Genomic DNA, 20556 nt, shown 5'->3' with positions numbered 1-20556 from the left:
GATGGTTGGTTCGGAGTGTGTATGGTATCAAATGAAAGAGGGAAGAGAAATATTTCCAACAATACCAACCATGTTCAAATCGATAGTCGAACAACAAAGTTATGGCTTGGCCGGAATTAGAAGAATAAACAAAATGAGAAAGAGAATGAGGGTGAGAAAAGACAAAACAGTCAAAAAAATAAAAAAAAGTGATTAAAATTTAATTTTATTGATTTTTTTTCTAATTTTCATTTAACTAAAATGACCATCTTATAATTATATTTTTTTCATTAATTTTTTTATAATTTAAAATTAAATTTGATACTAAATAATAACTTGAACCGATGATTTTCCTTGTTTTTTTTATCCATCGAAAAAAATTTATTGCTGCCGCATATAGGCCCATAGAAAAAAGGGAGAGCCATTATAGGCCCATATCCCAAAATTCGCTAGGCTGAGGCGCAAAAAGTGCCAGGTTCGCCCTTGCCTCCTCGCAATTTGAAATTGAAACTTCGAATCTGGGAAGGGCGGGCATTTCCGTAATCTCGCACACATTCAAATCAGGAAGTTTATCAAATCCAGTGCCTACCGACCACTCGAGACCGTTGCTATAACTCAGAGAGAGAGAGAGAGAGAGAGAGAGAGAGAGTCGAACGAACAAGTCATCAATGGAGAAGATCTGCGTCGCCGTTCGCCTGAGACCTCCGGCGAGTCAAGAATCTCCCGGCGGAACCTTCTGGAAGGTCGACGAGAACCGCGTCTCTCTCCACAAGCTTCACGGAACTCCAATCTCCGGAGTCTCTTACGCTTTCGGTAAATCTCCAAATCCCTAGTTGAAATCACAGACGCGTCACTTCTATGCTTACGTGTAGCCGTGGAAGTCTAATTCTGTGTGGTTTTGATTTCGCAGATCATGTGTTCGATGAAATGTGCAGCAATTCTAGGGTTTACGATCTTCTCACCAAGGACATAATCCATGCCGTAGTAGAAGGTTTCAATGGTAATTACGAAATGCAATTGTTATCTTCTAATTGATTGTCATTCAATTTGATTCGAGTTGTTGATGAATGATGATGGAATTGGTGTGTATAGGAACTGCATTTGCGTATGGGCAGACCAGCAGTGGCAAGACTTTCACTATGAACGGTTCCGAAAATGATCCTGGAATCATTCACCGAGCGGTTAGGGATGTGTTTGAGAGAATTCACATGGTATTGAGCTCTGTAGTGTTGCTTATTGTGCTTTAGGCCTGATGATATTGGTTAGTGTGTTGAAATTTGATGGTGATTTTGTACTCTCAGATGTCAAACCGGGAGTTTCTGATCCGAGTTTCGTACATGGAGATATATAATGAAGAGATTAATGACCTTTTGGCTGTGGAGAACCAGAAATTGCAGATTCATGAGAGTTTGGAGGTAGGTTGCTAGAACACTCTTTGGAGTTTACATTTAGGTAGTTTTTTCAAGTTCACTGATATCAGTTTCTTGTCTTGTCTAGCGTGGAATATTTGTAGCTGGCCTCAGAGAGGAAATTGTCAGTAATGCTGAACATGTGCTGAAGCTCCTTGAATCTGGAGAAGGTTTGCCCCTTGAAACCGGAACATGACTGTTATGGCCTTTTGTTCTTTGTAATGTGTGTTACTTGAATATTATTGCTTATATATGTCGGTGAAATTGTTTGGTTGCAGTTAATAGACACTTTGGAGAAACAAATATGAATGCTCGGAGTAGTAGATCTCACACAATATTCAGAATGGTGCGTTATACTGAAATCTTGCCTGTAGAGCTTCAACTAAATACTGGAGTTGCTTCTAATTGATATTATATACTAATATTGTTTGCTTCTAGGTAATTGAAAGCAAAGAGAAGGACATTAACGCAAGTGCTGATGTTGTTCGCGTCTCAGTCTTGGTTTGTATTCTTCAATCATGCCCTTTTTGTGTGTGTGAAAAGTTGACACAGAGTTGCGTTTATATTGTACTTTTTGATATTCGTTAATAACTGCTGCGTGTATGTAGAATTTGGTAGATTTAGCTGGTTCTGAACGAATTGCTAAAACTGGAGCTGGGGGCGTACGTTTGAAGGAGGGAAAACATATAAACAAGAGCTTAATGAGTCTTGGTAATGTGATTAACAAACTAAGTGATGGTGCCAAAAACAGGTATATTACCCTGTTTCAGTAAATCATCTTCAATTGGTCATAAGATTATTGATCTAATAATGACTTTTATTGCAGGGGCCATATTCCTTATCGTGATAGTAAGCTAACCCGTATACTTCAACCTGCCCTGGGTGGTAATGCAAAAACTTCAATAATATGCACTATAGCACCAGAAGAGGTAGTCTATTATACCTTGCTGAGATACATTATATCGTTCTTCTACATTTTGATGGTTAATGAATTATGGATGATTTTAGGTACATATTGAGGAAACAAAGGGAACCCTTCAGTTTGCTAGCAGAGCTAAGCGCATAACTAACTGCGCTCAAGTAAACGAGGTTTGTATCTCACTAGATTGTTTTTTTTTTACATTGAATATAAGAGTGACATTAAATCATTATCAAATATTAAAATTTCTCTCAGATCTTGACAGAAGCAGCCTTACTGAAGAGGCAAAAACAAGAGATAGAAGAGCTTCGTAAGAAGCTTCAGGTGAAAATTATCTCATTTTATCTTACAAAACATACACTGAAAAAAAAACTAAGTAACTAACACAATATGCTCTTGAAATGTATAGGGATCCCATGCTGAAGTATTGGAGCAGCAGATATTGAAATTGAGAAATGACTTGCTTCAGGTTTCATCTCTCTCTCTCTCAAGTTGCTGAATTTTCAGTATCATCTCTTTTACCTTCATATGTGTATGTTAAATTTTTTATGGTTCAGAATGAACTTGAGCGTGAGAAGCTGGAAACAGAATTGGAAGAGGAGAGGAAATCAAAATTGAACAAGTTGGGTAGTCTAGATACTTCTTCAGACATTGGCGGAAGTTCTTGCCAGGTAAAACTTGTATGGATTGTTATATGTTATGTAATCAATACTATATTTTCATGTTTGACTTGGTTTAGGGTCAATATTTTTTTGAGTTTGTATTGTGATGATTTATAATGTTTCTATGTATAGCCGGAAGATTCTGGGAGACACAGTCTCAAGGAAGAATTTAATGACAGCATAAGTAAATCCGGAGGAAATCTCTTTACCACCCCCTCTAGCAAGGCAGTTCCCAATGCTTTTGTTGCCAAGCGATCAAATTATTCACCATTGCCTGGCTTTAGCCCCCTTCCAGATGCCTTTAGCAATGTGGTTGATGAAGACACATGGATGAAGATGAACAAAGGTTACATAGCTGATCTTGACTCCATTCAAATGACTCCTGCAAGAAAAGTTCAATCCTTTCCGCCATGTGATGCAACTCCCGTGAGTTTTCTTATGACCTGAACCTGTTAGTTTTAATTTCTACTTGTTTCAATGAGCGAAAGAAAAAATAGCAACAATCATCATCGTCAAGCATAAATGTTTGTTTAGACTCATATATTTCTATGGTGAAGTTTCCTGTGCTGCATCTTGAAAGAAAGAATAGCATCAATGATCATTGTCAAGCGTAAATGTTTGTTTAGACTCATGTAAACTGTTTCTACAGTGATGTTTTCTGCATCTTGTAAGTTTTTTTACCAAAAGAATATTGAAATTTGGTCGTTTTCATTTCCTTTCAGACCCCATTGGAAAAGAAAAAAGGTTGCTTCAACTTGTTTACATTAAATTTTCCTTTTATATTGGAACTGCATTCCAGCTCTATTACAATGTCACTGCATACTGTAATTTCATTTTAGGTCAGGTATATCTTCAAGTGTTTATGTAACTCTCTTGATTCGTGGCTAACTGCAGTAATTCTCTGATCATGTTTCTGTACTTTATCAAGTGCTGGTGTAAGGTTTAATGAGTTGCTTTGTTTCCTGAAAAACAAAATATAGGGAAGTTCAAATGAGAATCACAAGCAGGAGGTCCAAGATTTGAAGAGGCAATTAGAACTTGCTATTGAAGAAAGAGATGATCTTAAGGTCAGTGTCTAACCATCTATAGGGGATCACTAGGTTGAGGATAAGCTACCTTTTTCAAATTTAGCATGACTAAGCTTCGTTTATAATGACTCAAATTTGGGCCAACTGAAATGTACATTTGATACCTAAGTTCAAACTTTGATTATTTATCACATCTTATGGTTGCATGTTATCTGTTTTAGGTGTACTTCATAAATTCTCAATTGCTCTCTAAAAGTGTTTTCTAGATTCCATTTCCTATTGGTTTCTGCTCCTGCTTACTTCAATTGATTTAAATGTACAGAGGAAGCATGAGGAACAAGTTAGGAAACATGAGGAACAAGTTTTACTGAACAATCAATTAGTGTCAGAGATATCTGAGCTCCAAGAAGAAGCACAGCTGATTCGAGAAATCCCGCAAAAGCTTGGTGAATGTGCGGCAACTTGCAAAGATATATACGTGGATGTTTTATCAACAACTCAGGTATGTCATTTTTAGGCTCTATTAACCAGTGTTGTTACAATTTACTAACCTTTTGATGTTTTGGCAGAGTTATATATGTGATGAAAAATCTTCTGTTGCAAAATTGCTTTCAAGTATAACTGACATTGGCACAAGCCTGTTTGCAACACTAGAAGCTGATTTCTCAGTGCCAATTGCTGACCAAAAATCTCAAATCCAAGAACAGCACAAAGTGCTCTCTGAGAGGTTGAGCAGCGCAGTTAAAATACTGGTATCATCAGAAACACTAAATATTGATGGACAAGCAAGGAAGTCACAGGTATCTGCCTGGTCAAAATTAACAAGATATCACTCATTAGTTATAATATTATTCATTGCTCTATTGTTAAGGATATTATGTATGTCATAAACTTTAACGTAGTAGTTACAGGCAACAAAAGTCACTAAATGTTACCTTTCTACAGAATTGTAATACATTATTATTAATGATCAACTAATGAAAGGGCCTAAAAGTTACTCAAGTTACATATGAAGTCGGCACATTTGCATTTCAGAGTCCTTGTTTTTCAATACCATATCATATATTGACATATTGTGCATGTTCAAGTTTTCAATACCTTTACTTTATTGTTCTCTGCTTTCTATTTATGCACAAGCATTTAGTTAAGTCTGTTGATAATGTAATCAAACTGCAAATAGTTCACTCTGTTATTCACATTCTAGTACTAATTGATTTGATTTCAAGAGCTTGTGTCATTAGTGTCTGGGGATGTATGCTCGGAAATGCCAGGTTTGGCTGATCCCATAGAATTTTTTATTTAATAAATTTAGCTACTGGGAAAATAAGAGAGCAATATAGGGTGTTTTTATTTTGTCTTTAAGATATAGTTGTTGTGATAAAGGAATGCGCAATGGGAGGAGACGCTGCTTCTTGGAGGGAAAAGTTGAGCAATGAGCTGACCACCATTAAGGAAAGACACCATTACCTGGTGAAAGACCTAGATTATCATAACCAGCTTCTGAAGAAATCTAAAGAAAGATATGAGACCTTGGAAACTGAGTTTCAGCTGTTGAAGGAAGAACGGGATTCTTTGCACAAAACTGTATCTGAATCATCTGAAAGACTATTACTAGTTACTAGCCAGAAGGAAAATATTGTGAGGTATATGAAAGAAGAGTTGCAGAGGAGGAAAGATCTTGAAGAAAAAATTAAGCAGTTCAGTGTTGCCTTTTGCAATAGGAAGACATCACTTGTGTCTTTTCACAATGAGTTCAAGTCTAAACTCGAGAGTTTGAAAGCCGAAAATGTAGTTTCAGTACCAAAAACTGTTGGGTGCTGAGAGTATCTAGTGGTGCTTCACTAGTAATGTGGTAGGCTCCAATGTCTTCTTCTCAAAGTTTGTTTCTTCCACATCTCTTTTCAACTTGTTATTTATTTGTATGCCATGTAGTTTAAGACAAACTCTGTACGCTCTCTTATTAACATTCTGTATGAACAAAACTCTATTTATAAATGCAAAGAGGCAGATCTCTCTGTTGATTTGATCGAGTTGTCTTCACAACTCTTTGCATGCATTATAAAATTCGGGCAGGTTGTGATTGTTCACTATAGTCCATCTACATGGTCTACATCAGTTCTATATCACACAGTTCACCGTCAGAAGAAATTTTGATTGTGTCAATGGTCAGAAATACTAATAATGCTTGAAGCGCAAGTCCTAGAAATCGCACTTATGATTATAGGGGCTTTTAGAAAGTGCAAACTACTACAAACCACATAAAATTGAAGTGCAAGTCCCAGAAATCGCACGTATGAAGCTTGAACCCCGAGAAAGTGAAGGAACTAATAATGCTTTGATGAGTTGATTCACTTGATTGTAATAGAATTCGAGGTCGATAAACGATCGCATCAGGGCGATGACGATTTTGAAATTCATAACGTAAAACCCCACAGATTATAAAGTAGATTATAACATTTCCATTTGCAATATTTAGTAGTTGAGGATGTGTTAGGTACAACAGCACAGATTTCCACTCCGTAATTTAAGCACTAATCAAGGAACAAAGACGAACCAGATTATGAACGATCTATAACTAGCCACACATAGTTGGTCCAAATTATTGTTGGACAAGTTTATATATACAATAATATTTGGTTATTTCCTTATTGGAACATAAACAAATCGAAGAAATTAAAAGATAATGGACATGATCGCTTCCAAAAGAGGCAAGTTCAATGATGATGCATCATGCATGTGTTTATGTAATATACCATAGTTTTGCATATATATTATATTTTGGAGTTGGTCAAGCAAACTCTTGTTTGAAGTTTGTATTAGAAATATAACCAATTAATCAACAACTTGAGAGTAAATAAGATATATGTAAAGTGTAGGAGTTGAATTTATGACGGACAAAGTATTCACTATCCAGAAGTAAATCACGTCCAATTTGCCTCTATCATCTGCATGATATGGTCACCCAATAAATGGGACAAGAAATTGTAGGACCAATTTGTCAAATTTCTACATTTATGTTGGATAATGAAATGAGAAAGAATAAAGACAGCTAGCTACTGATTTAAACATAAGATTGAGATAAAACCTAGCCGGCTCTTCAAGTTTGAACTGTTAGGTCATATAGGACCTAGACATTGATCAAAGGGCCCTCTTTTTCCTCTATGCTTCTGTCCAGTCCCAAAACTGACAGGTATGATTTGTCTGTCTCATTTAATTCACCAGAAACATTCATTCATCATCTTTCCAGTTTCCAACTACTCTATGTTTTCCATCCTGGCCTCTGCTGCAACATAGAGTTTTCTAATGGCTTCCACAACTACAAAACCAGTTAGACTAGGAGAGCTTCTCCAAGAGCAGCAAGAACCCTTTGTCCTGGACGTTTACCTATTCGAAAGAGGGTATCTGGGAAAGAGCTCGAGCTCGAGCTCAAGCAAAAGCATTAATTCAAGTAAGAGTTTACAGAGATCATGTAGTTGGGGACAAAATAAGAGCAAAAAGGGTATTTCTAGCCTCTCCAAGATACTGAGATCAGTCTATAACAAGCTTGTTTCCAAAAATAGTGGCTTTAGAGCTAAGAGTTCCAAAGGAGAAGGAGGAAAGTTAGATGCGGACACTAAGATTACTCCTCCAAGAGATTGCATTGAAGATTCAGATGGATTTTCTTCTTCTAGTAGCAGAACACAGTACGAGTCATGCTGTGATAGTGACAAAGATGATGAAGCTGTTGCCACAGTTTCGTTGCAGAACGAAGATCAAGCCTCGCTTGCGGTAGAAGGCACTTCTCAAATATCAAATCTCAGCAATATGCAAGAAGAGAGAAAGGTAGAAACACCATTTTGCTCATAAGCCATAACCCTATCATATCTTCTCATCTACTGAACATGAAGCCAAGTTTCAATCTTTACAAAATTGTTGATAAATTGATTCGATTGCTAACAAAGCCAGCAGGTTGGTACAGATAGCAGTGCTCAACGGGGACTCATCGAAGAAGAAGAAGCAGCAGTATAAGCAACACACCTCAATATCTGTACTAGAAAATAGACCTTCTCATGCAGGTTCAGCTCTTCAGTAATTTGTGACAACTGAGAACTTAATAGTAAGCTGTTCTTCTATGTTAACTTGGTCAATTTTCTCTTCTGGATAACTAAACAGCACCCGACAAGGTTTTGGAGGACTCAACGCTATCAGCTTCTCTTTGGGAACTACTTTTCTATCCTCCATTGGAAAAGCCAAAAGGTATTTCTGGAGTTCCAAAAACGGTAGAACCGGTGATCAGATCAAATCCTTCTCCACAAAAATCAAAAAGGATGTTGCAGCAGACAAGGCAGCTTCTGTTCGATTGTGTAAGAGAGATGACAGAATCCCATGCAAAGAAAATGAAAGCGCAAAAAAGCACAAACTTTTTGGGAGCAGTAGAAGTGGGAAAGCTGATCTCTGAGAAATTGTTGGTCTGGGATAGACAGGATGGAGATGAAAGTAACGTAGATTTTTTGCTGGATTCAGACTTCCTGAGTTCAGCTGAAGAATGGAATTCTAATGAACAAGAAGAAAGAGAGATTTGCTACGAAATTGGGGATACAATTTTAGAAGAGATCATCGAAGATATTGTTGCTCTCCCATGAAAGTTTGGGAAATATGTTCATCCTCTGATTTGTAATTTGTATAGTTTACGGTGCCTCTACTGGCATCAAATTTGCTCACCAATGTTTTTCACCTTAATTGGGGTACAATTATTTTGGCCATGATACCTACCCATTGTTTAGGTACTGTATAACGACCAAGGCAATGTATGCCCAAAATCTTATTCGGCCTCACTTCCCTACTACATTTGTTAAAGTGAAACAAATGTCACTTGGCCGAGAAAAGGAACAAAAATAACTAATCTTGGTAATGAATAGACAAGAAAGCAGAACGAACACAGCATGTCAGCAATCCAGTGGTCTCTGAAGGTTAACTTACTACATAACAATCTTTCACTTCTTTTTGGGGAATACCTCGCCCTCGGCCTCTCGTTCCCAAAATATATGAACATAACTTCACTCGTACAAAGAACTCCGGCTAATCCACGCACTTCAATTCAAATAGACTGCAGTGGAAGTTGCACCCAAAATCCTAGAAATTCATTCGTTTTAAGTACATTAATCTTCTCCCGCACGTATAACCATGAGAGTTGCTTTACAAAAAAAAAAAGGTTTGATCTGCAACACCTAATCGTGAAATGCAAAGATTTCACACAGCCACAAAACAGATGTAACGATAGAACAGCAGGGCTACTGAATTTCTCCATCTTCACCGACCTCTCCGTCTTCAAGTTCCTCATACCCACCATTTCTGCGGGAACTGTCTCGATGTTCTTTCTTATGTCTTCTATGTCGATTTTCGCTATCAGATTCAGGTGTATATGCACGCTACAATGGAACATCAGGAAATTAAAATTACTTTTTCATGAATAGCGAAAACTTCTAAACCAGATATATCACAAATGAAAATACACATACTTTTCTTGATTTTTTGCGGTCACTACTATGTCTGTGTTTCTTCGAGTCCTCTTTCTCATCCTTATCAGAACCCACATCATCAGTGGAACTTTGATGCCGCTTCCGGTGCTTCCTATCTTTGTCTTTGTCCCTTTTCGTATCTTCTTTATGTTCATGACTATCAGTCATGTCAATAGTTTCACTATCTGTTTCATCCTTCTTAGATCGTTCCTTCCTCTCCTTCTCTTTTCTCTCCTTATCCTTCCTCTTATCTTTCTCCTCTCTTTCCTTCTCCTTTTTCACCTGAACAGGATAAGACCGACACAAGAATGTCAAATTCCTGATATTAGTATAAATCAATGACCCACCCTGATTAAATTCTACCAGCAAGGAAGATACACGAAAGGATGGTCAACATTTCCACACCATATCAGGCAGGGGAACCATCTTCGTAGTGGATCTAGAACAGCGAATTTATTAATGTCACAGAGAAACCATGATCATGGGAAAAGGGCTCCAAACTTGTAGGGAAGTAGCAATAATTTATCTTACCCACAAACCATATGTAACCCCTTCATTCACCCAATTGCCGAATGATCTGCTTCACATTTTTAGTTATGGAATCTAACCAAATACAAATTATGTGGGTACCTTAATTGGGAACTAGGAACTTCTTAAGAGTAGCATACTGGTTAGTCATGAAAACAACCAAATTATAAATCACAAAAGCATTGTTTAAGTCAGCGTGAATCAATAATTCAATCATAAACATTTTAACCCAGACTTAATCATCGAATCAATTTTTAAAATACCCCGTGGCTTGATGTCATAGCTACTAATTAAGTATAAAAGCCAACCTTTTCCTCTTCACGCTTCCGTTCTTTCTCTTTAGCCTTCTCGTGTAAACTTGTAATATATTCCTCAAAAAGCTCCTTTCCATAGTCCTCATCCCCAACTGATCTGAAATTAATACAGGCACACAAAAAAATATTATAAAAAGTAATAATAGAATGCAAAAATCCATTTAAAGTTTTAAATAATAAAAACCAAAACACAGAATCCATGGTGTGATAAAAAAGACCTGTATTCTTGGGTCTCTTCAAAAAGATTTTTGCAATCTTCCCAACTAGAAGAAACAGTTATTTCCTACAAGGCAAAAACAAATAAGGTGATTCAGTGATTGACATCTCACATAACTTAACAGCATTTGTCCATTAGGGTGCCACCAGACCTTGAACGTGTGCAAAAGCTTATGGAAGTCATCAGCAATTCGTTGACGCTTCTTTGCTTCTTTCTCCTCTTTCTCCTTGGCTCTCTCTAATATTTCCTCATAGGCAAGCTTCAAGTAGTAAAAGTATTAGTAGACTGTCAGCGTGCACAGTATGTAGAAAGTGCAGGTCATACTAGTAGATTTTAAAAGCCATAAGAATGGAATGAAGCGTCACCAAACATAGTTGGTATTAACAGATGTAAAGACCAAAACAAGGTTCATCTTTTCATCCATGAATTGAGCATAACACAGATGACAGCATTGCCATGTATTCAATGTGCCAAATGAGAAGAAGATAATGACGCACTTCTATCAATTACTGTCAGTCTGTCATCTTTCAGATCATTCAGCATTCAGCCTCTAAGAATGAGGAAGCAATAACTCATGTGAAAATCAATAAAATCCAAAGATATCAATAAAATGCAAAGTATCAGGTTTATTTCCTTAAATTGAGATAAAGATATGTCTCGATCTAGTTTATTACTAAAATCAAGCTTTACGAAACTTCCGATTTCACATATGCAAATGATAATAATTTGTTTAGATTAACTCAGCAAAAGAACATATTGGATAGGATGGAACACGTGAAAATTAGGATGGTTACCTTTAAGTTAAGCTCGGGAATCGATGGGGAGCCAATATCATTTTCAACAGCAGCCTTAAATTCTTCAAATGTCCATGATGAAACCATTGTAATCTGTGGGGGGAAATTGCACCAGATAAATGACATGCTTATAAAGATGCCAAGCAAATTCATAACATCTTACCTGCCCTTGCTTCATTGCATCCTTTACCCGTGCTTTATCTACCAAAAACTGTCAAGGAGTAAATGTAAAATGTCACTTAAAATCATTGGTGGAGCCAATATAGGACGAGTGATGGCCTGTGCCCTCACTGAGTTTATGAGTTTGGTCTGTTTTGACGCAAGTGTGCCCCCAAAGATTAAGAATTTTACCTATAGTTGTATTAACTATGTGATTTTACCCTTGTAAATAGTTATAACACGTACAGCATAACAATATAGCTTCTTGTGTACTCTACCCATTATACAATCAAAATCCCAATTATCTAAGAGTATTTCACGCCTTCTCCTTCAGCATTCTAAGAAAACCTGATCTTGTGCCCCCAAACACATATGTTTCTCCCTCCGCCACTGCTTAAAATGTGATGCCAACTGACGTTCTAGTTGAAGTTGAACTTATACCTATCATAATAAGATTCCTAGTCTAGGGCCTAAATAAAACAAATCCAGTATTTCAGTCAATAATTTTCCAACAAATGAGAAGTCTTAATGTGTTTATGGTCCGAAGGGCTTCTCTGTTTAGTATTTTTTAAAGCTTGAACCAAAAAAAAAAAAGAAGAAGAAGATAATCACATCAGATAAATCAGAATTTGGTGTAAAATGACTAGCAAAATACCTGTTTCTCTAGATCTTCAGCAACATCCTCAAACAAATCTTTTGGTGTTGAACCAGATGTGTTTAATGCAACAGCTTCATACTGTGGCAACTCTTTGACCTACAATCAATACAAAGACATCAAGTATTAAATGGGCTTCTAATGCACTAGCATTATAAATTAATCTATAGCTCTCCACATATTAACTATTTAAAGTGTTGCACCTTGATACAGTAATCGCGCCAATGAGTTTTTGCTGTAAGAGTACCGTCAGCGGCATGTTCTTCCAAAATCTTGCGAAACTCATCTCGGTTTTTCCTCTCAATCCGCCTCAATTGTTCCTGAAATTTAGTGCATCCCAAGTATAAGAAGAAAAAAAGCATAAAAATTAATATGCCTTCGTGCAAATCAAACCTTTTGTATCTTCTTTTGCTCTTCTTCCTCCTTCTCAAGGTCACGAATATAGTCCTGCCAAAGATCATGATACAGTTTTAGCATACAATTAATCCTCTCAACGACACAGATAATGAATCATATATTATGTAATCTACCTGGAATATAAGCAAGCGGTCAAGCTTATCAAGACGCAAGCATCTCTCATCATCTTCTAAGCGATCTTGAACTTTGCGCCACTGGCTGTTCACCTACAAGTGCAAAGCAATCATGGAAAAGGATATCTATAAAGCAATCACAACATATACACATATCCATTTTGATTAGTATTACAAAGATTACCTTAATAAAGTCACAGGACTCCAGAAATTCCCTGTACTCAGATATATTCCTCCTATGCTCTGCAGCAGCGATTTCTTTCTCCTGCAATCAAAAATTGCAACTTAAGCAGAAGAATGACAACCTTGATTGCATACAACTACCTAAATCAGCTGTCCAGTTGGGAAAGGGACAATGTGATGCACGTGTATGGCAATCAATTCACTATATAGCTCGTAGTCCAACTGCTTATATCCACTATGATCTAGCAAGCACCAAAATGTAATATAATCCATGGAAATGTTCTTGGTAAAGCTATTTGATTTTCAGTAGCAGTTATCAAGGTTAGAGATGCGGATAAATAGTACTATATTACACTTGATATGTAGTTACAAAACCTAAACTTTCAAATCCACATATAGCTCCAATTAGGAAGACAGTGCAACATTAATCAGTAAGGCAATACCGCAATATGTAGCGGCCCTAGTTAAATAGAGTAAAACTGGAAAAAGACTAATTAAAAACAAAATTCAAAGATTGATCCTCATATTTTCAGTATAATCTCTACATCAGAATGTGTGCATGACTTAAATATATAAAAATGCAAGTAAAAACGGTTACCTTCCTCTCAAGTTCTACAATGTAGCTCTCATAGAGATCTTCCCGATCTCTAGCTCGTTCAACAGCCTTGAATCGTTCATCATTTTCAAACATAGTTACAGCTTTGCTGATCATGCAAAAAACATCCATCAGAACATGCCCGATATTTCATCTTATTTAGTTAGATATTAACATGTAAAAAGGACCCAATCATATATTCATGACAGAGGGAAGGAGTAAACCTCCATCTAATTGTGGATGTCAGTTCCTTGGACTCCTATAAAAAAGACCAAAGATGAATATGTTGTTCTTATCATAAATTCAACAAAATGTAATAATCAAGTACGACTTGTATGCAATATACTTCCAGCATTTTTGTAAATTCTTCACGAGCCCTTTTCTGCCTTATGCGTCTCTCTTCATTCTCCAGCTTTTTCCTTTGGCCCAGATACTATAAATTAATAAATTGATTAGTTTTAGATCATAATCTCATGGGAAGTAATCTTGATGCAAAGCCTGTATGTCAAGCAGTCATTTGAACCAGCTCTCATATAACTGAGCTATCCATACCCAGCACACATTAACACAAGAAATATTGTGCAAACCCTCTCAAGTAGTTATAACCATTACAAACTTACCTCATTAAATGCTTGCTTCCGCTCACCTAGTGTTCTTAAAGCGCCATATATTTTGTCATTAATGATCTCTCTCATTGCCTGACATAAAATCTCATGTGTCAAAAGCTTCTTTTACAATATACTCTGGTGATCATACGAACAGCAAAATCATGCTACCTGCTCCCAGGTCCAATCAGAGAGGACATTTGCAGATTCCAGGAGTGATTTGAATGCATTTTTTGCCTCCTAACAGAATGCAGAAGTACTCTTTTCATATTAGAGAGAGAAAGAGAAATAAAAGCACATAAGACAAAGGCGTAAAATCAAATATCAGTACCTGCTTACTGGCATACACCAATGGCTCATCATCAATTGATTTCTCTTCTGAAGGAGTCTCATTCACTTTTCCAGCAACTGCCATTCCCTTTTTTGCCTCCTGCAAGAAAGAACCTCAGAAACGAAACTATGCATACTATCCTGTTAATACATTTTCACAGATGCAAGCAAGCAAGTGCATTGCATCACACACTAGCTAGATTAAACTGGTTGCATTCTTCACATGCAAGCTCTGTAGAGAATGAAATATTTCAAAAGCCATTTAGAAGAGCATTACCTCAATATCTTGAGTAAAAGCTCCATCAATTGAACCTGCTATATCTTGAGATGCTTGAGTTTCATTACCTCTGTCATTTTTGTTACCATGCAATACCAATTTGAATTAGAAACCATGATACAACTCCTACAAAGATAAATATACAGAGAAAAAGATGGAAATAAATCCATACACTGATTTGGTATTGGTATTGATCATAGTAGAGGAAAGGCCAGTACTCCCCACATTAGAAGCAGGCAGTGGGGACACATTTACCACAGCAGGTTGAACTCCAATAGGACCAGTTGCCACGGAAGACTGTACACCCGAAGCAACTGATGATCCTGAAGGCATCATAGGAGAAGGATTTGAGAAGGCAGAGATGGGTGTCACTGCAACTGGACTCGAGACTGTCCCATGTTGGGCTGAAGAAGTGCTGGGCCCAACTGAACTAGCTCCAGCGTGTATTTCAGCTGAAGCAGTAGTGGGAGGGGCATGAGTAGTCAAAGTTGTTTCTGATTGTGTTCCCTGAGCAAGTTCTCTTTGAGCTTGTTCACGAGCCAGCTGGAAGCAAGTATAGTTCAAAGTGAGAACATAAACAAGAATTGGAAAAACTATATACCTAACAGGCCATGAGAAGAAACCTTTAACTCCTCTGGAATTGTCCATTTAGATTCCCTTGTAACCTTGTTGTAGTAATACCTGCAAAAGCCATTTGCACATTAACACCAAGTATAAAGGAGTATCATTAGCCCACATGCTAAGGGAAAATCATCTTATATGGAAAAATCATCATTACCATGGGAAAACATCATTATTATATTATGTGTACTTTTATTACAGTCAATATATATATATAAAAACAAAAATAACCATAACGTACTTTTTCCCATCTGTAGAAGTGTACTCTTTCCAAACAGTTGACGCATCAGCTCTCTATTACAGTGACAACAATGATTAAGTGAACACTAGCAGCCAAGAAAATTATATACTTAAGAACATGATTTTATATTTATGGCAAAGAGCAGTGAACAGAGAAAATGAGCAAGTAAACTAAACACAAACACATACAAGCTTCTTCATTGAAGGTCAACATTTTCAGGAAGAACATTAAAGGACAAAACAATTCGAAATAAATATGTTGTCCTTCTCATCATGATGATGAGATGCATGTCTGTAAGCAGAGTATCCAGCCCTGCTGCGGCCAATTACCCACCAGACATGTGAATCATGAGTAGATGAATAACTTCAAATTGCAGGTATGAATTGGAAAGAAAAGCAGACGTAGAAAGATTTCAGCCAATCCCATATACATACTGTGTGCTTGCACACACAAGAACGCATGTGCACAGGTTAACATGCAAATACACAGACAGACTCATCTATATCTGTTATTGTCTTTATGTTATATAAGAACCATAACATACCCCACAGAAACCTTAAACTGCACACATAACAGATGATAATAGCCTCATTCTAAAACTCCACCAAGGAGAATGCATAATACAGGGGAAGGCAACAATCACTGCTTGGCATCTTCTAAACACATCCAACTAAAAGATAAATAAAACATAAATAGCAATTATTGCCTGCCTTGTGAAACTGAAACCCCGTCTTCAAAGTGAGCTTATAGAGCAGTCGAAAAATTTCTCCAGATTTGCCATGACATCTACAAACCAGTTGAAGCACATGCATATAAAAGGGCAATTCACGAAAAACAATTGTGATCAACCTAAAACTCTAAACATACATAATGGCAACAATTATTCATATGATACTAAAAATATCATGAATGCATGTTCAGAAATGCGCAATGCTACTAACTATGAGAATTCTAGCAGTTAGTTAGTCAGCAATACGACTCACCTCCAGTGGAGTCATCAATTCTAAAGGTTTCTCCCAACTAGATTGTCTAGTACTTTTATTGAAGTAATACCTGCATTGAAAAATTGAAGGAAAGGATAATTGATTGAAGAGAAACATAAGAAATTGATAATTTAGATTGGAAGTTAACTAAGACATAATAAACCACTACAACATCCTGTAGGTCTAACATATCTTGACAATATATTTTGTGAATCATATCAAGGAGAAAAGCATAATCTAATCCCTGATAAACTATAGATTCATGACAAAAATGAAAAGAACATAGATTACCTTCTCCCATCAGATGCCATATGCTCTTGCCAATCGGAAGGGGATGGTTGTGTTAGATTGGGAGCATTTACTGTCTGATTATAAAAGAGTAGACATTACATTATTAGTAAATATATCTATTCATTATTCACTATACTGTAATACACTGCCACTTAATACATAACCAGAATTTAGAAACAAAAAGTCAGAAAAGTAAACTACACCAAAAATTTCCTATTTACTATTTCATTGGTTTTAAAAATAAAAAATATACTCGCAGCTGATGCCTATATAAGGATACAACAGGCTAACACGTACAAGATCTATCAAAAACATCCTATTTGCTACCACCAACTTTCAAGTCCGTCTCCTTCTATCACAAGAAGCCAAATTATAACAACTAAGTACGTAGGTTTTAAGTAAATAAAAACGAAATATGTTTCCAAAAACCATTTCATCACACCATTGGGTTGACCTGTTTACTTATTCTCATCAGAAAAGATCATGTGGCCATAATACTAAATTGTTACTCTAGCAATAAATGGGTCATTTCCAAACTTGGAGGAGCAAAAGTTTAACATGTTTTATGGAGGAATGTCGTTTGCATATCTGTGATCAATATAATAGAGAATGATTGGCAAAGACTTTTGTATGGCATAAGAAAACCAAATGGTTTCATGCTTTGGAATAAACTGTGACTTTAATTTTAAACCAGATGGTCACATCCATAGTTATAAAACTGTGACTTTAATTTTAACGGTATTGAGCAAATGAGCATAAATAATTACAGTAAACAAATTACTTACAGGATCTGGGAAAGAAGTACTAGTAGGTTGCTGAACTGGATGCTGTTGTGGCGGAACAACTGCTGCAGCCTGGTGATTACTGGAGGGCATCCAAGGTTGTCCAGCAGCCGGTACAGCATGTGGTTGCTCTTGAGACATTGGCTGAAACTGTGATGAAGAATTGACATTATTCTGTGGCTGGACAAAAGGCGGTGCATACTGAAACAATTCAGAGGCAAGTAAACATGTGAAAGGCTGAGAGAATACATTATATACATAATTTGGAGACATTTCGCCAAATAAATCACATAGAAAATTAACAATAGTGAGGTCATACCATATATGTTGAAGCATAGGGCATTCCAGGCATTTGATTATTATAGGGTGGGGCAGGTTGCTGAGAGTGTGGCGGGACAGATGCAACTGGCCTCGGCTGATAATATTGCATCGGTAAAGCCTGTGATGAAGGTTGAGCATGACCAGGCTGACCTGGTCTGAGAGGATACGGCTGCATTTGTTGAGAATATTGCAATGGCTGACCTTGTCCCACAGGCTGAAACTGTTGGGAGCCTTGTGGAATAAAGTGTTGTCCTTGTTGTGCTGGTATCATCGGTCGATACTGCACCAAATGCCATTTCTAGTTACAGCCCTTAATAACAGTAAAAACAAAAGCTAGACACAAAAATTCACCAAACATCAACCCGAGAAGAATACAAAGAGGAGGGCATATCAAATCCACAGTGAAGTACAGTGAAGAGAATTGAAATTCAAAATCAATAGTATATCACATACAGCTCAAAGGAAAACACTGCAGAAAACAGAATTACAAAAATGCACAGGATTGACAACACGGATGTCGAAAACAAAGTTCATTAGTCACTTAAAGCCAATATGTACAGGTACAGTAACATCATAACCGACTATTTGTGCCACAATGTGAAGGATTATAACAAATTTGATCTAATTTAGCACATGTAAGACTGCTTAGCCAAGATGAGGATCGAGATTCGGTACCTGAGCAGCTGACGACTGAGGGTTATTCGCCATTTCAGAGCATAGGCAAACCTAATTCAACTGCGAAAAGCCGAAAACAATCAACAAGTAGCTCAAATTGAGTAAAGCATCAGCTTCTGGAGAAAATCAAGGTTCGAATTGACCTAATGCGCTAACGTTATGCGCACATTCATTATAATAAGTTCGAATTCAACAGCTATGTATATATAATTCATATCATGAAGGTTAACGTAATTGAGCTCTGCGCTTGGAGCTAAGCTAAACGATGAACTAATGGAGGAGGAAGAAGAAGGATAGAGGAGGAGAGAGTGAGGATTTGGAGTTTTGATACTTACAGAGGATAAGGCGAGTGAGCAATTAGTGGTGAGAAGGTTAGACGGCGCCAAGGAGGAGAGATCTCTGAGTCGTCTACTTGAGCGCTCTGGTATTGTAGGGTTTTAAGGATTTTGGTTACGAAGAAGAAGAAGAATCATCGGAGAATTGGGTATATAAACGGCGGTAAATTTCGCGATGATAACAGGGTTAATCTTCTAAATTACACTACAGGCTGGTCTAGTAAAACCCGCGACCCCTGGAATACAGTAATTGATTACGGTTTTTAACTTATTTTTTGTATTTATTGAATAGAAAATTTGATTAAACTTGTCGAAATTGATTTTTCTGGTCATATTGGAACTAAATTGAAGATGGCAACTCTATCATATATAGAAGATGTGCCTTAGAATATTGATGGATGAAACTATAAGTCTCCGTCTCTAAACTTACGCGAATTAATTAGATGAAGAAAAAAAGATTGTATTGGTATGTATGTCATCATTTTCAAAATAAATTAGTACGTTATGATCATTTTAATCTTCTATTAGAGGAGAAACATCAATTTTTAGCTCCAACATCTTCTCTAAATCATTATCTATAATAGAGAAAGTGGGAAAAGATATAAATAAAATCTCTAAATTTGTATAATTTTTAAAATTTGTATAATCTTCAAAACAATCTCTTAATTTTATTTCTTATCAAAACAAATTCACTATTTATCCTAAAAATAACAAAAAAAATATGATTTATCATTCATTTTCTAGTCTTGGTATAAATTATGACATTATGAGATTCAATTTGATTTTTATTTAATTATACACATTTGTATTTAATTTTATACAATATAATATATAAGCTGTTAGAATTGAAGTTTTTTTTTTTTAGAGATTTGGTGTTTTCATCCTCTATAATAGAGAATTTTTAAGATTGACGGTTAGAGATACTCTTAGACTCTGAAAGATATAACTATGTAGCTCATATAATTTATTGGTATATATACAAATCATAAAGGAAAGAGGATAGTATCAAATCAATGATCCTTTAAGTTTTCCTTAATCATCAACATGATGTCCATAATTGATGGATTATGTTGGAAGATCATGATTATAAGATCGACTTGGTCCCTTATTTCGTTTCTCTTGGCTTCATGGAGCCATAGACATGACCGGGTATGTCCTCTTCTCGATCGCTCATTTTCTAGTTGGGGAAGATAAATTCGGCACAAAATTTTCCAGTTTGATAAAAAATACGTCAATATGATTAATACTAGTTTTGATATTTTGTTAAATTGACATTTATTTAAGTCGTTGATTTGAACTTTTAATAACAGTCAATTGTCATTAACAAGTCAGAATACTGATATTTTGAGCATGTAATATCTAGTACTTAACGTTAATATATAGACAAATAAGACAATACCAGAACAGCTAGCTTGATATCGAATCTTATACAGAAACATTTGAGTACGTGACAAGCAAAAGAAAATTAAGTACTTGAAATTTAGATAGAAAACAAGATGCAGACTATATACATATAGATTGATCGATCCCATCTGAAATTCTGAATTAATTAATAATTGATAAACATTTGAGTACGTGACAAGCAAAAGAAAATTAAGTACTTGAAATTTAGATAGAAAACAAGA

At 36.3% G+C, this 20556-nt stretch overlaps 3 protein-coding genes across 5 annotated transcripts; 2 read left to right on the top strand and 1 right to left on the bottom strand.

The window, feature by feature from the left end:
• The first annotated feature begins 602 nt into the window (after nt 1–602).
• On the top strand, nt 603–6014 carry LOC126782349 (kinesin-like protein KIN-7N). The gene is made up of 18 exons (XM_050507575.1): nt 603–792; nt 890–979; nt 1072–1190; nt 1281–1394; nt 1477–1558; nt 1667–1734; nt 1827–1889; nt 1997–2139; nt 2215–2317; nt 2397–2477; nt 2563–2631; nt 2717–2776; nt 2865–2978; nt 3102–3395; nt 3950–4036; nt 4320–4499; nt 4567–4797; nt 5381–6014. Exons 1-18 carry the CDS (start codon nt 648–650, stop codon nt 5816–5818), a joined length of 2481 nt encoding a protein of 826 aa, XP_050363532.1. The 5' UTR covers nt 603–647; the 3' UTR covers nt 5819–6014.
• A 1080-nt stretch (nt 6015–7094) lies between these two features.
• Nucleotides 7095–8716, top strand: LOC126781977 (uncharacterized). Of its 2 annotated transcripts, none has more exons than XR_007670720.1 (3): nt 7095–7819; nt 7939–8052; nt 8150–8716. XR_007670720.1 is itself a non-coding variant. In XM_050507115.1 (3 exons), exons 1-3 carry the CDS (start codon nt 7301–7303, stop codon nt 8617–8619), a joined length of 1086 nt encoding a protein of 361 aa, XP_050363072.1. In that variant the 5' UTR covers nt 7095–7300; the 3' UTR covers nt 8620–8716. The 2 variants fall into 2 exon arrangements, 1 of the variants encoding a protein (XP_050363072.1); XM_050507115.1 differs by having other exon boundaries at nt 7956–8052.
• Nucleotides 8717–8941: 225 nt separating this feature from the next.
• LOC126781976 (pre-mRNA-processing protein 40A) lies at nt 8942–19072 on the bottom strand. Of its 2 annotated transcripts, none has more exons than XM_050507112.1 (28): nt 18932–19072; nt 18597–18656; nt 17920–18201; nt 17604–17801; nt 16819–16892; nt 16528–16597; nt 15545–15597; nt 15306–15363; nt 14855–15225; nt 14683–14752; nt 14407–14505; nt 14247–14315; nt 14091–14168; nt 13817–13903; nt 13695–13729; nt 13474–13579; nt 12877–12957; nt 12693–12785; nt 12556–12609; nt 12366–12482; nt 12163–12261; nt 11512–11559; nt 11349–11441; nt 10706–10813; nt 10556–10620; nt 10332–10434; nt 9496–9777; nt 8942–9405 (listed from the first exon to the last, which is right to left on the bottom strand). In XM_050507112.1, exons 2-28 carry the CDS (start codon nt 18627–18629, stop codon nt 9268–9270), a joined length of 2964 nt encoding a protein of 987 aa, XP_050363069.1. In that variant the 5' UTR covers nt 18630–18656; nt 18932–19072; the 3' UTR covers nt 8942–9267. The 2 variants fall into 2 exon arrangements, with proteins under 2 accessions (XP_050363069.1, XP_050363071.1); XM_050507114.1 differs by having other exon boundaries at nt 17604–17750.
• Between the last annotated feature and the right edge of the window lie 1484 nt (nt 19073–20556).

The sequence above is a fragment of the Argentina anserina genome, chromosome 2 (genome assembly GCF_933775445.1).
Source record: "Argentina anserina chromosome 2, drPotAnse1.1, whole genome shotgun sequence".
Lineage (NCBI taxonomy): Eukaryota > Viridiplantae > Streptophyta > Magnoliopsida > Rosales > Rosaceae > Argentina > Argentina anserina.
Note: the sequence above shows the minus strand (reverse complement) of the source record. Positions and strands in the feature narration are given on the sequence as shown.

Coding starts and splice junctions, on each gene's coding strand:
- LOC126782349 (XM_050507575.1), top strand. CDS start 648: ATGGAGAAGATCTGCGTCGCCGTTCGCCTGAGACCTCCGGCGAGTCAA. Junction 1,191..1,280: donor TGTTTGAGAGAATTCACATG/GTATTGAGCTCT, acceptor TTGTACTCTCAG/ATGTCAAACCGGGAGTTTCT. Junction 2,318..2,396: donor GCACTATAGCACCAGAAGAG/GTAGTCTATTAT, acceptor GGATGATTTTAG/GTACATATTGAGGAAACAAA.
- LOC126781977 (XM_050507115.1), top strand. CDS start 7,301: ATGGCTTCCACAACTACAAAACCAGTTAGACTAGGAGAGCTTCTCCAA. Junction 7,820..7,955: donor ATATGCAAGAAGAGAGAAAG/GTAGAAACACCA, acceptor AGGTTGGTACAG/ATAGCAGTGCTCAACGGGGA. Junction 8,053..8,149: donor AAATAGACCTTCTCATGCAG/GTTCAGCTCTTC, acceptor ATAACTAAACAG/CACCCGACAAGGTTTTGGAG.
- LOC126781976 (XM_050507112.1), bottom strand. CDS start 18,629: ATGGCGAATAACCCTCAGTCGTCAGCTGCTCAG. Junction 15,364..15,544: donor ACTTCTACAGATGGGAAAAA/GTACGTTATGGT, acceptor TGGCTTTTGCAG/GTATTACTACAACAAGGTTA. Junction 11,442..11,511: donor ATGCAATGAAGCAAGGGCAG/GTAAGATGTTAT, acceptor TTCCCCCCACAG/ATTACAATGGTTTCATCATG.